Genomic DNA, 15,952 nt, shown 5'->3' with positions numbered 1-15,952 from the left:
GAGCCGGCTCAGGGTTTGTCTTGTCCGGCCGAGGTGTAAAGCCACGCTTGGGGGTTATTAAAGGGGTGTTAAAGCATAGTGAAGCTGGTGTGGTGACCTAGAAGTAACTTTGAGCTTAGTGCTGTCGATTGGAAGATGGGGAAGGATTGGAAGGAAGCCGTGTTTCAGTTCTCCTCCCCCTTGCTGTAGCAAAACGTGGGGTGTAAATTCCTGCTACTGCCCTTGTGAAGTGGTTTAAGTATAGAAGTGGTTTAACTATCAAAAAAAGGGAGGGGGTGTAGAATGCTTTTAATGTGTAGTAACTTTAACTGTGTTGTTAGTTATTTATACTGTGTTGTTACTTAGGTCGGTTAAAAATGGCTAGCAGTGAGTGGTTTCAGAGTGCCAGAATGCCCACCTCTAATCCCACACAAAAGAAGAACTTGCTAGCTCATGCTCCTATGCAGCGTGTGAATGTAAGCCCAGAATTTTCACCTTCTCAGAGGTGCTGTGCGCAAAATTCAGCCCGGAAGGTGACACAAATTGCAGGTATAGTTCACAGTTTATTCACTGGGTTTGACTATTGAAATGACCTTTTAATGCTAATAAAAACAGCTTTACAGGATTGCCATGCATATTTAATGTGATTGGGAATATTCTCTACAGGCATAATATCTTGTGTTAATGATGTAGGAAAAAGGAAGAGGAAGTGTTTTGGATTTACCAGCTCAAAAATACTACAAGAAGTGATAGGTTTATTGACCATAACAAAACTGATTTCTGTCCCTTTAAGAAAGGTTTCCTTGTTGCTTTAGTTGGTGTTTCTTTGCTTAATTTTCTCATATTTGTGGTTTTCTCAGATTACTTCTCTGGCTTCTGCTTGGACTTGTTCCTCTTTTTCCTACTGCACCATAACTTAAATCTTATTTGCAGTGGAAGTTTATTAGTGTAAGTACTTTATTTTAGCATAGGCAACACAATCTGCAGTGCACATACACTTTAGCAAGCACTTCTAGCATGAAATTAAGAATTAAGTATGTGCATTGCACTACTGCATCAATTCTTTTTAGTGATCATCAAGAGAAACTTAACTGCAGTTCCACAGATGTCCCTGGACATACATGTATTTTGGGTGCTCTCTCTTTAAATACATATATGGAGGTAAAAACACCTGTATGTGAGAATCTGGGATTTCAATTTATTATAGTTTTTTTCTACTTTAATTGCCCTAAATTGCTGGGAGAGCTTAGTGTATGTAGGCCTGAATTTATGGCAGTCCCGAGATTTGGTGCATCCTGGAGTTGATAACGGGAAAATACTGTATTTTTTTTCTTTTAAATTAAAAGAATGCAACTTTCTTCCTTCACAGAAGTAGATGCTGCAGGAAATAGTTATTCCGTAGGAGACCTCCATGTCAAGGGTAGCTTGTCAGATAGTTTGCTCCTGGAAAGAACCTGTCTTTCAAAAGAAAGAGGAATGTGAGTTTGCCTCTGTGATACATCTCAGAATTTATAAAACTCTCTTGTGAATCTTGTTTAAATTCAAAAGAGGAATTTGCTTCGCATTGCCTCTGAAGACCGTAAGGGCTCTGTTGGAACAGACCACAAATCTACCCAGGCACTGTCCTGGTTCCAGGAGCAGTTAGTGAGCTTGCTAGGCCCCAGCCACCTCTACCAGAGGTGGTGACTTTGTATTAAACAGCTCTTTGTGGGCTTTTTTTGTTGTGTTCTGTTTTGTTTATTTCTATTTTGAAAGATTTTGTCTACTCTTTGAACTTGTATAATTGCTAAAACTTACGTGTCATATGGCAAGGGGTTCCATTACTTGACTGTTTTGGTGAAGAACCATGTGCTTCTTTGCTTTGAATCAGACATCAGTTGCTTTCGCTTGACTGCTGGTTTGCAGGGAAAACATGTATTTACATATAGTATCTGTCTGTGTTCAAAATCTAATAGATTTATTACTAAAAAGCTTTGGTACCCTTAAAATTGGAGATGCAAACTTTTCCAGGACTGCTAGTATTTTTTGTATAGGTCTCAATACTGAGCAATACTGTTATAGGCTAATTTTTTGTTTGTTTGTTCTAAGAATCTTCTAAAAAGTTCACAGCTATTTTCAGCAGTGGTGCACTGTTGGGGGGGATTAAGTTTTAGTCTTAATAAATATATTTTTTGGTCATATTTCAGAACCTTTGTGTGCCAAAGTAGCCCATCCATCTCCAGTGTCATCACTTCCTTCAAAGAGAATACTAGAGGGGCTTATTGCAAAATATAAAAGTGGAGTAATAAACCCAGTATCTGCTCTGCATCAGTTTGCGCAAATGCACCGTGTACCACTTGAATTGAAAGAAACTAGTGTGTCTGGTAAATACTTCTCTTTTTTTTTTTTTTTTTTTTTTTTTTCATGTATTGGCTGCACTGTGTTCCATGTATGTTTGGTTTTGGCCATTTTTCTGTTGTCTTTGTAGTTCTGTCTAACAATTAGTAAGTACGTAATTTGATATGTTTTGGTAATGCATAAAGTTCTGACTGCTACTTTTTCCTCACTTTTTTTTTATTTTATCTCATTATATTGTAATCTTAGGAACTAAACCTTGTAGTACAACTTTGCATGTCTCTTTACTTTCTTATTAAACTGTACTTCAAGGGCAGTTACTGTTAAGCCGTTGTGAACACTCTTACTTGTCTGGATGCACACTGAAACATATAACCCCTGCAACCATGTACTTTGGAATAATACAGATACTTGGATGTAGCTGACCTCTAAATAAGCAAGAAATAGGAAGGAATCATTTGGACATCAGTCAGTTCTTCTGCTGGCACAGGCATCTTATTCTTTTCGGGAACTTAACTGTCTTTCATTTTAGAAGTGGTTATCCTTCATGTCTTCATGGCTGCATGTTGCTGGTTCAGAACTGTATTGCTTTCATTAGGAGCAGCTTTTGATTTCCTGATCAAATTTTTTCATGACGAGTTTATTCCCAATTATGCTTGTCTCATTGTTGCTTTCTGGTGTAAGTAGTTTTCCTCCTCCTTTGGAGTCAATAATTATACACTGTCTTGTTATTCTTTCTCTCCCCCATCCCCTTCCCTCTCCCTTTTGGCTGGTGGAGGAAGGGGTGGGATTAGTGAACATGAGCATTGCTGTCTTACTTGTAAGTTTCTGCTTCCCTGATCTTCTTTCTTGTTCCAGGTTGAGCTATGTTTTGTGGATGTAGATGAATGGAGCTGTGCATAGGATTCTGAGTGAGGTCTCTGTACAACGGCATTACTGCTTTCTTATCTCCGTGGTCTTGCACAGTGCTGCCTGTGGTAGTGTTTGGCTACTGCATGTTTAGGTCACATTGATCATAGGATCAATTGTCAGGTAAATTGTCAGGTAGTAGGTGGCCCATAGCAGTTGCTTAAAGTTAATGAACCCTTCAGATGTTTTTGTTTCTAAATTTAAATACTTCATTTAGCACTTCATAACACTGAATTTACTATAGCAATTCTGTTCTTGGGTTTACTCTTTCCCCTTTCTTCCACCATGAGATAGCTTAATTTTGTTAACAAATGGTTGGAAAATGCCAAAAGCAGAGAATTCTGTGATTGAACACATACAGTCTCTTTTTCAGACCAGTCCACTGTGATCTTTTCTTCAGCCAGTTCCTTTGTCCGTTTCGAGAGTTGCTCTGGTAACACATTCATTTTAACTTCTTCTGTGAAGTAACTTGGTCCACCTAGCTGAGACTAGCCCCATTTTCCTTCTTTAGGAAGTCATAGAATCACAGAATAGGTAAGGTTAGAAGGGACCTTTGGAGATCATCTAGTCCAACCTCCCTGCTCAGCAGGGTCACCTAGAGCACGTTAGACAGGGTTGCATCCAGGCGGGCCTTGAAGATCTCCAGAGAAGAAGACTCCACCACCTCTCTGGGCAACCTGCTCCAGTGCTCCATCACTCTCACAGGGAAGAAATTCCCCCTCACGGTCAGGTGGAACTTCCTGTGCTTCAGTTTCTGCCCATTGCCTCTTGTCCTGTCACACGGGGCAACTGAAAGGAGTTTGTCCCTGTCCCCTTGACACCCTCCCTTCAGGTACTTGTACACACTGATCAGATCCCCCCTCAGTCTTCTCTTCCCCAGGCTGCAGAGGCCCAGCTCTCGCAGCCGTTCCTCACAGGGCAGGTGCTCCAGCCCTCTGATCATCTTCGCAACCCTACGCTGAATGCCCTCCAGCAGCTCCATGTCTCTCTTGTCCTGGGGAGCCCAGAACTGGACAGAGTACTCGAGATGAGGCCTCCCCAGGGCTGAGCAGAGGGGCGGGATCACCTCCCTCGACCTGCTGGCAACAGTCTTCCTAATGCATCCCAGGAGACCATTGGTCTTCCTGGCCACAAGGGCACATTGCTGGCTCATGGTCATCTTGTCATCCACCAGCACTCCCAGGTCCTTCTCTGCAGAGCTGCTCTCCAGCAGGTCAGCCCCCAGCCTGCACTGGTGCCTAGGGTTATTTTTCCCTAGGTGCAGGACTCTGCACTTGCCCTTGCTGAACCTCAGGAGGTTCCCTTCTGCCCAGCTCTCCAGCCTGTCCAGGTTTCTCTGAATGGCAGCACAGCCCTCAGGTGTGTCAGCCACTCCTCCCAGCTTGGCATCATCAGCCAACTTGCTGAGGAGGCACTCTGTCCCTTTGTCCAGGTCACTGATGAAGAAGTTGAACAGGATGGGACCCAGTCCTGAGCCCTGGGGGACGCCACTAGCCACAGGCCTCCAACTAGACTCCACGCCACTGATGACGACCCTCTGAGCTCTGCCTTTCAGCCAGTTCTCAATCCACCTCACTGTCCACTCGTCTAACCCACACTTCCTGAGCTTCTCTAGGAGGATGTTATAGGAGACAGTGTCAAAAGCCTTGCTGAAGTCAATGTACACAATGTCCACTGCTCTCCCCTCATCTTCCCAGCCACTCATTCCATCAGAGAAGGCTATCAGATTGGTTACGCAGGATTTCCCCTTGGTCAATCCATGCTGGCTACTCCTGATCACCTTTTTTTTTTCCTCCATGTGTCTGGAGATGACAACCAGAATGAGCTGTTCCATTACCTCACCAGGGATGGAGGTGAGGCTGACTGGCCTATAGTTGCCGGGAACCTGCTTCTTGCCCCTTTTTGAAGACTGGAGTGACATTGGCTTTCTTCCAGTCCTCAGGCACCTCTCCAGTTCTCCAGGACCTTTCAAAGATGATGGAGAGCGGCCTGGCAACAACATCTGCCAGCTCCCTCAGTACCCGTGGGTGCATCCCATCCGGGCCCGTGGATTTGTGGATGTCTGACTTGCCCAGATGGTCTCTAATCCTGCCCTCCTCAACCAAAGGAAAGTCTTCCCTTCTCTGGACTTTCTCCCTCGTGTCCAGGCTCTGGGATTCCTGGGGGCTGCCCTTAGCAGTGAAGGCTGAAGCAAAGAAGGCATTCACTAATTCTGCCTTCTCTGTATCCCTTGTCACCAGGGCCCCCGCCCCAGTCAGTAGCAGGCCCACATTTTCCCTAGTCCTCCTCTTGCTGCTGATGTATTTGAAGAAGCCCTTCCAGTTGTCCTTGACATCCCTTGCAAGACTCGATTCCAACTGGGCCTTAGCCTTCCTCGCCACATCTCTACATACTCTGGCTGCATTCCTACAATTCTCCCAAGCAGCCTGTCCCCTCTTCCACATTCTGTGTACTTTCTTCTTCTGTCTGAATTTGGCCAAGAGCTCCTTGCTCACCCATGCATTATTCTATTAAAAATAACCATGAAGGCCTTTATTTAACCACAATACTATGCGGTTCTTTGTAACAAAATTTGAAGGAAAAAAATGAAGACATGCAGAAGCACAGAAACTGGAATACGTAGGCAGGTGATGGCCAGTTAAACTTGCTGTTTCAGATAATCAGATTTACCCTCTGTGAAATATGAGTAGTGTATTTGTCAGTCATTTGGCAGCATTCCTTGTCTCAATAGGTTGACATTCTTTTTCACCAGCACAAGTACAATACCACTTTCAGAAATCTGACATTTAAATTACTAGCTCTCTCATAATGCGTTTCAGGCAAGGTCCTTGAGTTTTTCTTCCTGTTTGGTTGTGATAACGTGTGTTTTCAAACCATTAGTTCCTTTAACCTGCCTGTCTCGTCTTGTGTTTGATGTTCCTTGAAACATACCTGAAGTATTCTATTGTTTTTTGTATTTCATCTATTTTTCTTTTTAAATTTTCACAGCCTATACAATATAGTAGGTGTGCTTCTTTGTTCTCTATTTCTATAGTTGTGGAGCTTTCTCCTATTTATTTTAATATTACTTAAGGTGAAACTCACTTGATTTCAGTCTGCTTCTTGTAGTTTTAATGTATTTTTAGTTTTTCTGTTCTGACTCTTCAAGAATGTTGCCGGAAAAGGCAGATGTGACTGTTCATTTGGTTAGGGAAAAGAGCTTTTTCTTGCAAATTCTTTTTACTGCCTATTTTGCAAGTTTTTAACAGAATTACCATCCTGTACTTCATGTGATTTCCAGCACATCCAAGTTGTGGGGATGTACTTTGATCTGTTCTTTTTAAATTTAAACCTATGAACTTGTTAGTTGGCAAAAGAGCCCTGTTCTGAATTTACCTCTTCTCTGAAGCCTGAATACCTATAAAACCAAATAGCAATACCAACATAGAAATAGAAAAAATATTACTGATTTTGCCTAGTTCCTTCCCTAAGTAAGCATAGTCCCTTCACAGGATGCAGATACTGATAAGGGTTTTTTCATGCTCTTATTTGGCATTGATTATTTGATGAGCAGATGGGTCACCTATCATGTCTGTAAAAAGCTGGAACCTGTAATCATGGTAACAATGGTGGGGCTATGTTGCTGGACAACTTGGAAAATGTAGCTCTTCGTTAATGTCTGTTAAGGCTCAAATAGAACTTAATGAAAAGTGCAGAAAGTGAAAGTTGCCATAATGTTTGTGGGTACATTATATTTTCCTAAAATTGTCTTTGTCCTGTACTTGTCTTTATAATGATTATAAATGCATAAAGCTATGGATAAAATTACCTTAAAGTAACTTTACTAATTGTCTGGTGTGTGCCTTTTTCTTTATTAAAGGCAATAATATAGGGACATATTTTGCTTTTTGTGCTGTGGTGGATGGTGTTTGCTACAAGACTGGATTGGGACAAAACAAAAAAGAAGCTAAATCAGATGCTGCTAAATTAGCTCTTGTTGAGCTGCTTGACTTGGAGTGTGTAGAGGCAGTGGATTCTGAAAAGTCAGGTAAATATTGTAGCAACAACTGAAGAGCTTTACTTAAAGGTTTTTTATGCAAAATCTCTGTTTAACTTTATTAATGGTTCTGTATCATGGCCTGCTTTGGGCAGAATTATTTGTTGTATAATTCTGAACCTGTCCTTTCTCTTCATCTTTTGTGTGTTCTTAAGAGTTCCTTATGAAGAATTTGTGACATGAGGGAAATACTGAGGGGACTAATTTATTTGTTCCTGTTGCACTTGATTTAATTCTCACAAAGTATAAATAATACGAAGTTAATTCTAAATGTTTTTGAATTTTCATAATTAAGTCTTCAGCACTGAATTACTGCTTCCAGTCAGTTACCATAACATTTGCCTTTTGTTAAGAGTCTCTGCTGAAATAGTTCTACACTTGTAAGGACTTCAAAAATCAGAAAAATTATAAAGAAATTCTGCTATCTTCTTAGGTCCTCCTTGTATTCCCATTGAAGCCAAACTGCCAGCAAACTCTGTTCATGTTTCAAAGATACGTTTTGGTAAGAAATACTCTTGTGTTTCTTTATTGATTCAAATTGCCTAGCAAATGCTTTCATTTTATTTAATGTTTCTTCCAGCACATTTAATGACCTCTGTGAAGTTACTATTATCTTTATATGTGTTCCCCTTAAAGAACACCATAAGAGTTAGTGCTACTAAAGTGGGAGATTGACCATCAGTTTTACAAATGGCAGATAGATGCAGTTTAAATAAGTTGCCTTAATTTAAGGGGTAAATCAATGACTGAAACGGAAGCAGTATTTCTGTCCTTCTGAAAATACCATGTCCACTAGGTGATCAAGTTAAATTCATATCCCCGATTTATTATTATAGATAATAAAAGCATAAAACATTTAGGTGTTCTTGTCCTTTATTTATTCATGTCCATCCTGATAATCTTCAGGTTCACAATTTTGTGTATTGATAGTGGTGCTTTTATCCCGAGTTTAGATTTATAATTCAGTAAGTGATTAATACTGACTGATTTTTTTTCCCCTAAATACTTATCTAATGCTGAGTTTTATTGTTCAATATAGAAGGAAGACCTCTTATGTATCAAAAGCTTTCACAGACACTCAAAGGAGTATTTAATAGTCTAACTGCCAAATATCCTGAGTACCGAAGTTGTGGCAGTTCACTAGCTGCCTTCATCATTGAAAAAGGCAAGTCTCTTTTGATACTGAGTATTGGGGAGCAGAAGGGAAAACTTTAGGCTGCTTGTGCCCCTGGAGAGCCTTGATTAATGCATTTCTGATCTAGTAAATAAATCTGGATGGTAACTCTTCCCCTTCTTTGACATACTGTGTTCTGGATGGCTCTATCACATTACTGTACTACAGAGACTTTGGACCTATGTAAGTATTTCAGTAAGCTGCCTCAAGGAGGAATAAGACTGTATAGACAAGTGATTCCTATTCTCTCTGTTACTTGGCATTTTCTTATGTTGAACTTCGTTATTGTGACTGACCAACCAGTGTGTTTACTGCATGTATGTTGGTAAGTAGGCTCATTAGCAGCTACTAGATTCCTAGTTTTCATTAAGAGTTGTATGTTCTAGTGTGGTGTTATCTCACCAGATGGTATTAACAGTATCATGTGGAAAGTTCTTAAATGATTGTGGTTTGTTTTGTGTTAACTGAAGACCAGAAATCCTGAAGATGTAGGGACATTATGATTAGAGTTTGTGCTGTTTTGAACAAACAGTCTGGGTATGTCTTAAAAGGAAAGTGTTCTTGATGTGGAAGTGATGTTGACATCATTAGGCTAAGAAATAAATACTTGGAATAAATAGCAATTTCACAGAATGTTAGGCTACTGTAGCAGGAAAAGTATCTTTTTGTGAGGAAAGTGGTGAAAGATTGGTGGAAGTGATCTATTAGAGAGTAGGTTCAGTAGTGAAATGGAAATGAAATGAAAGTTAGCAACAATCCATAGATGTAGACTTGGAAAACTGCAAGATGGTAAAGAACTCCTTAGTACAGATTATTAATCGTGTTGCTCTTAAGCTGGTGAAATACTGTAGGTGTATGACTGAATAGATCAAAATAGAGAACAGTTGATGAGGTAGAAATGACAGCATGGTGCTCACAGTCTGAAAGAGAAAACAAGTTGGTGTGAATGAAATCAGAGTGGGGAAATGTTTTCAGTAAATACTTAAGTACTTTTTGAAAAAGATGCTAAAGTTAGTTGTGGTTATGTGAAAGGTACTGTTGTACACTAGGTGAATACAACATCACTGGTACTTTTTCTGGTCATCTGAATCATTGCCATCATAGGCACCATGTATATACTGAAGCATTAATCTGTGGTAGCAGGTATCTTAATGGATGCAGTACTGATGTAAGCTGTCTGTCTTTCAGAGAACCTCAAATCTATTTCAGCTTTTGTTTTGAAGTGAACTTAAAGTATGATGTTGCCTTTGGCAGACACCGGTTTAATCTGTTCTTAAACTTTCCATCAGCAGGCTTCAAAAGCCCATCTGGGTAGCTAATCAGCTTGCCATACATTAAGGAAACTGCAAAATACTAGTTATTCTCTGTGTTTTATAAGCATCATCATGCTTGTCCTCTACAAGTCAGAGGTTTTCAAATAATTAAATAGGTATCCTTATTAAATTGAAATTGTATTTTCTTGTATCTGTTTAATTTTACAACAAATTGTTGAAAAAGGAGATTCTTTGGAGATATAAGAATAACATTTTCTTTTTAGCTGGACAGCATGAAGTTGTAGCTCTAGGAACAGGAGAATACAATTACAGCCAGTGCTTTCATCTTCGTGGGAGAGTGGTGCATGACAGCCATGCCATTGTTACTGCAAGACGTTCGCTACTTAGGTGAGCACATATGTGTACAAAGGTTTGTTGGTAGTTCCTGTTTCCTGCCCTTTTTGCAAAGGTAAATATTAATGCAGTTGCATTTTTTTTAATTCCTGTCTTCTGGTTTCACGTTTCTTTTTTTTTAAAAGTTTTTTTTTTTTAAATTCAAATCATACAGAAAATGTGAATTAAATGTGAATGTCCATGTCTTAAAATTGCTTTTACAGTTGTGAACAAATTTCTCATCTTTTGCATTTCTTTTTACTTAACACTTTATTTTAGATATTTTTATAGGCATCTTCTCCTATTCTATAATGAAAAAACAGCAAGGACGGAGAAATCCATATTTTGCACAGTGCCAGATTCAAAGCTGCTTACCCTAAAGCAAAATATAAATATTTTTCTCTATATGAATCAGTTGCCGAAAGGATCTGCTCAGTTAAAATCACAGTTGTAAGTACTTGGGAGTTTTCCAAGATACTGTAGTGGAAGATTAATCTGTTTCGCAGTGATGAACACATAGTGCATATGAAAATATGCATCTTTATGTATTTCTGAAAAAGCAAGGGGGTCTTTTTTCTTCTTGTTTTGGAAGCATCTTAAGTTACAAGGTATTAAAGATAAATTTGGGTGATTTTGCTCAATATGATACAAAAATTTTACATATGTTAGAATTTCAGGATGATGTTTTATTAGTTACAGATCACCTGCTTATGTGTTAAATCTCCTTTTGAGAGATTGTTTGAATACTAATTAATCATTAACTTAACCATTGAGGAAGCAGATATGGTGGCTTAATCTCATCCTTTGCACCAAACAGCTAGACTGCAGAAGACTTGGATTTGATCTGTAGGTTCCTGCTCTGCTTTCTAGGAAAAAGAGGTAGTGAGAAAAACTCAATGAGGAAAATACACTCCTGTGCATGCCCCTACACTTCTAATTTCTGTTACAGCACTGACAGTTCTCTTTTTTTTAGCAGTTTTGACATTTAGAGCAGTGGTCGATTGCATATCAAGAAACTACAAGTATTATTCCACTGCAGCACTATAATGGAGATAAAATGATAATACCCTAGAAGTCCAACAGTTGTAACTTTTTCATGTGTGCAAGACAGTAAGCTGCTTTCGTACTATTTTTCTGGTGTTCAGGTAGGAAGACTTGTGAACTAAGAGTCTGAAGTTGAGGACAGTTTATTGCAAGTCACGCTGACTGGAAGAGTTTCACCTGTTAGACTTTTGGGAGGTTGTAGATTACTTTCAGTGTCACAGCTTGCTCTTAGAAGGAAATAGTTAATGAGACTGGATGAACTTTGTCTGCTACTCTATAGTAGCTGACATTTCACAAATCCACCATCACTTATTTTCTTCCTTTGTGTCCAGCCTAGTCAATGTGTGTGCTTTCTTAAGACAAATTTTAGATGTATTTTCTTCTAACACAGCCAATTTGTCTACCTATACAGTGAGTTATTTAAAGATACTTAAAGGTGGTTTTGTAACACAGCTGCTTACATGGATAATCCCTTAAGTAGTAAAATGTGGCCCCTGATTACTGGGGTTGTAGTGTGCTACTTGAGCAAAAATTAAATAGGTGCATTGTAATAATGTAGTAAAGCAAAAGCACCTTTGCTCATAGCATATTAAGTTATGCTAAAATTGGGGACAGTTGGCTCAAAATCACAAGTTCTTCCTGTTGCCCTTCAGTTAAGGGGGAACTGTCTTCTACTTTAGAACAATCACTATTCACACTGTTTTATTGTCACTAACGTGTTGCATCTTATTGTTTTAAATATTGGAGACTTACAGTTTGAATTACTTTTTAATGGCAATTAACAATCTTACATCAATCACAAGATGAATATCCACAAGGTAACTGCTGTCATAGTGGAGTTAGATACAAGATGATAATTTGCTTGCAATGTATAGCTTTTTAATATTTCTCTGAATGATAGCTAGGATTAGATTGAGTCACTATTTCTTATTCAAATATCTAATTTGGTGTTTGAGTAGTTTACATAGCTGAATGTGTTGTTTGTAAAATTTAAAGAATTGAACATACAATAAACTCCAGATCTCTCAGTGAGTGTTGGCTGAGAAAAAGCATTAAGTATCACTTTATAGCAATCTGTAATGAGTACTTTCTCACTGGAACTCATCTTTGTCTTTTTTTAGGCACCTCAATCCACAATCTGTATCTGCTTATGAAGCTAATGAAGAATTGAGTCTTCATGTTGCCGTAGAAGGCAAGATTTACCTAACTGTTTGTTGTCCTCCTAAAATTGTTAGAGTAAACAGCATGTCAGCTAGTGACAAATTAACCAAATGGGAAGTGGTTGGTATTCAGGGAGCGTTGCTGAGTCACTTCATTCAACCAGTTTATATCAACACTATACTCGTAGGTAAGCTTAACACAAATTTCAGTGACTTCTTGTAGATTTTTATCTTCCTTATTGATTACGTTTTGTAAAAGCATGAATTAAACAAAAATATTCCTTCTAAGAATTACATATTTTTTAAAAGAAACTAAATATATATAAATAGTTGGGTTTTGTTTAGTTTAAAATCATCTTTGAAATGTCCAAATGTAAAACTTTGCCTCGTTTTTTTTTAACTTGCCAAATTGTCCTCCCTTTATTAAGCATTAGAGTAATGGGAAATTCAGCACTGTTTTATAACAAACTAACTTTTAAATATTGAAGAAATAACAAACAAATGGTCTGTTAAATATTCAGTCAAATAAGGTGACTTAAGGTGACACTGTTAAGCACTGAACTGTAGGAATGAGCAATGGTGAAACTTCTCCCCAGGCACAGAAGCTGTAGTGCTTTTTCTTTTGTAACACAGAAAACTTTTTGCAGTGGTCCAGAGGTATTTGCAACAATAGGTGACTGCCTGCCTGCCTGCCCTTTCTTCTGAGAAGGCTTGGGCACTTCACTTAAAGGAAGCTGAAAAATTCTCATCCTGCTCACTTAATTGGTGTTTAAAGCAAACACAGTAGATTGTAATTTATTACTATTCTATTTGATGCATATTTTATAATTGTTCCTTGAGATGCTGTGTACCACAGTGTGTTTATTCAGTAGACAGTCAGAAATGCTGTTAGGTTTTTTGGAAGTGTTTAATGGAAATTGGAGCTTTATTAGTTTCTAGTATAATACTCGCAGATCTTCTCCAAAATAAAATAAGATATACTTTAGTATGGAATAATGCGAGCAAATTCCTGTATGAGACTTTGTTTGGCTGTTGTTTTTAAATCTAGAATGTCAAAATTCATGTTACATCTCTTATTTTAACAGTGTCTTCTGCAAAGAATGTAATGAAATTATGAAGAATAACTATCCTAAAATGGTGGCATTTCATCAAAATAATGATGCCTCTGGAAAAGAAATTGTGAAATACTTTTTGTTCTGTGAACTGAACATTGGGTATTTTTTTCTAAACCTTAGGGTTTTTGTAGCGATATGTGTATAAAGTAGGCTACTGGGATCTTCTAGGTTCTTAACTTTTTTGAAAAATCTGATGATATACTTCTATATGACTGATTTTTGTTTTGTTTTCAATAAATAGGAGATGGAAATTGCAAGGATACAAGAGGATTAGAAATAGCTATAAAACAACGTATTGATGATGCACTTTCATCAAAGCTTCCCATGCTTTATCTAGTCAACAGATCTCATACTTACTTGGTGAATGCTGCACACACAGTTCAAATGGATGTAGAACAGAGGTCTCTTAGTTTGAATTGGTCTTTGTCAGATACATCACTGGAGGTTGTGGATGGGCTAAGTGGAAAAACCACTGAAAGGTTAGATTTTTTTTTCCTTATGTTGAAAATAGTGGTTGTCCTTATTGTTCTGTGTGTATCCATCTACATATTCAGTTTTTAAACTGTTTGTAGAGGCCACAGTATTATCCAGATGAGAGGTGTTCTTTCCTATACTAACTGAATGCATCCTCGGTTTAGATGTCATTTTAGAAATCTTACAACTTGCCAATGACATAGCAAAATGCAAAATTAAATAGTTCTTTGAATTAAGGTATCTTAATTCATTGTTTGTTCTAGTGAGTTCATAACAGTTTTAGAAATGCATAGAACCAGTTACTATCCTAGTTCAGGTAAATTCCAATATGTAAATGGTTTTCAATGGGCCTGTTTAAACTCTCCCAGCTGCTCATTCAAAGTTAAGTCGTAGTGTTGTATGACCAAATTCACAAAACACTGGCAGGAGTGGAGATTCCTGTAATGATCACAGCAATACAACTGTGATGCACAGTACGTTCTTAATGAGTTTTATTATGCTTTTCCTATTTTAATTGTAGTTCACCATTCAAAAGTGGTGCTTGCCTGGCAAGTCGCCTTTGCAAGGCTGCAATGTTTAGTCGTTTCAGATTGCTTGCTAAGGAAGCAAAACAGAATGACTTGCTTCAAGTTGATACGTACTATGAAGCTAAGGTAAGCTAATAATGGGAAAAATATTTAGGGAGCAGTGTTTTAATGGTTACTCTCAAAGCAGATTTGATAGCTAAGGATGATTTTTTGCTGAAGTCTTCATGGGAACAGTTGAATTTCCTTTATTGTGTATAATTCTTTGAGCATCTTTTGAAATTGCCGTTTTCCAGTAAAATAAAAATAAATCCTTTTTGCCTCTGTTAGATTACCTTGATGTATTCTCCATGAATATCTTTCATGCTTGATATCAGCATGGTGATGTTGATGACCAATTCTGTCACGTTTTGATTAGTTTCATATTGGAAGAGGTTAATTTTTTTTTATATTAATTTTATACATAAGTAGATATTTTCTACCTGGGATTAATTTTATGAGAGGATTCTTACATTCTAGAGGGAGAGGAAAGTAGGAATTCTTAATTGGAAGTACTCTTCCAGGCTTTCTCTCCTTGGGACAACAGGTATATCTTTTTTTTTTTCCCCCAGAATTGTTATGTAAAACATGGGCTTTTGTAAAATATATATGTACCTTTTGTTTTTCTTGATAGAACTTGCTGCAGTGCATTTTCTTAAATTAAACAACTACTTTAAAACTGAAAGGCTTATCAATTCAATGTTTGCTCACCATGTGTTTAGATTTGTGTTAAATCATATTGAATGTTAATTTATTTTCTGTATAAGAATACTATGGGAGCTGAAAAAGATGCTGAAAAAACAGAAATCATATTTAACAGGACAACTGTCTCATCCTATTAAATTCCCTCAAATCTAAAAGTTATGTAATTTTTTGAATCTGTAAAATACTGTGATTCTTTAACACTCTTGCTTACTATCAGCGACTGAGAGAGTTGTGAAATTTGTAGTCATTGCTTTCCATCAGGATTGTGCTTGTGTGTATTATATGCTACTGTTAAAGAGAACAGATCTTGATAGCTCTGCTTTTCAAGAGCTCTTCTTAAAGATTCTTTTTATTTTCTCTTTCTTAGATTAAATCTATATCATACCAAGAAGCTAAAAACTTACTGAAATGCTACTTAGAGCAGCATAGTTATGGATCTTGGATTGTGAAGTCTCCATGTATTGAACAGTTCAGTGTCTGACCATGAGGTGGATTGCACATAAAGTTGATTTTCGTGATTTCTTTGAGAAAACGAATGATGATTAACTGAAATGTTTAACTGTTGGATTCATGTTTGCAGCACAAAAATGATTTTAGAACTTCTTTTTGTCAATTCAAATATAATTATTTGACCATCTGTAACAACTCAGTCTTCTCCAAATGTCTATTTTGTCTTCAATAAGAGTATCTAACAACAGCTTCGCAAGTCTTGTTTTCTGTTGTTCTCCCCTGTGGCCTGGCAGAATAGTTGATATTCTTTTTTGTGTTAGCATGAGGATTCTTATGTGTTGTTATTTCCCCCTTCTCCTTTTT

At 37.8% G+C, this 15,952-nt stretch overlaps 1 protein-coding gene across 1 annotated transcript; it reads left to right on the top strand.

Annotated features, from left to right (window-relative positions):
- Positions 1-356: 356 nt before the first annotated feature.
- On the top strand, positions 357-15,620 carry ADAD1 (adenosine deaminase domain containing 1). Its single transcript, XM_062574949.1, has 11 exons — positions 357-528; positions 2,166-2,342; positions 7,082-7,249; positions 7,692-7,760; positions 8,298-8,423; positions 9,970-10,093; positions 10,358-10,528; positions 12,244-12,470; positions 13,639-13,876; positions 14,392-14,524; positions 15,507-15,620. Exons 1-11 carry the CDS (start codon positions 357-359, stop codon positions 15,618-15,620), a joined length of 1,719 nt encoding a protein of 572 aa, XP_062430933.1.
- Positions 15,621-15,952: the final 332 nt, after the last annotated feature.

Source organism: Rhea pennata, chromosome 4 (assembly GCF_028389875.1).
Source record: "Rhea pennata isolate bPtePen1 chromosome 4, bPtePen1.pri, whole genome shotgun sequence".
NCBI classification, from domain to species: domain Eukaryota; kingdom Metazoa; phylum Chordata; class Aves; order Rheiformes; family Rheidae; genus Rhea; species Rhea pennata.
This window is presented reverse-complemented; position numbering and strand designations above follow the sequence as displayed.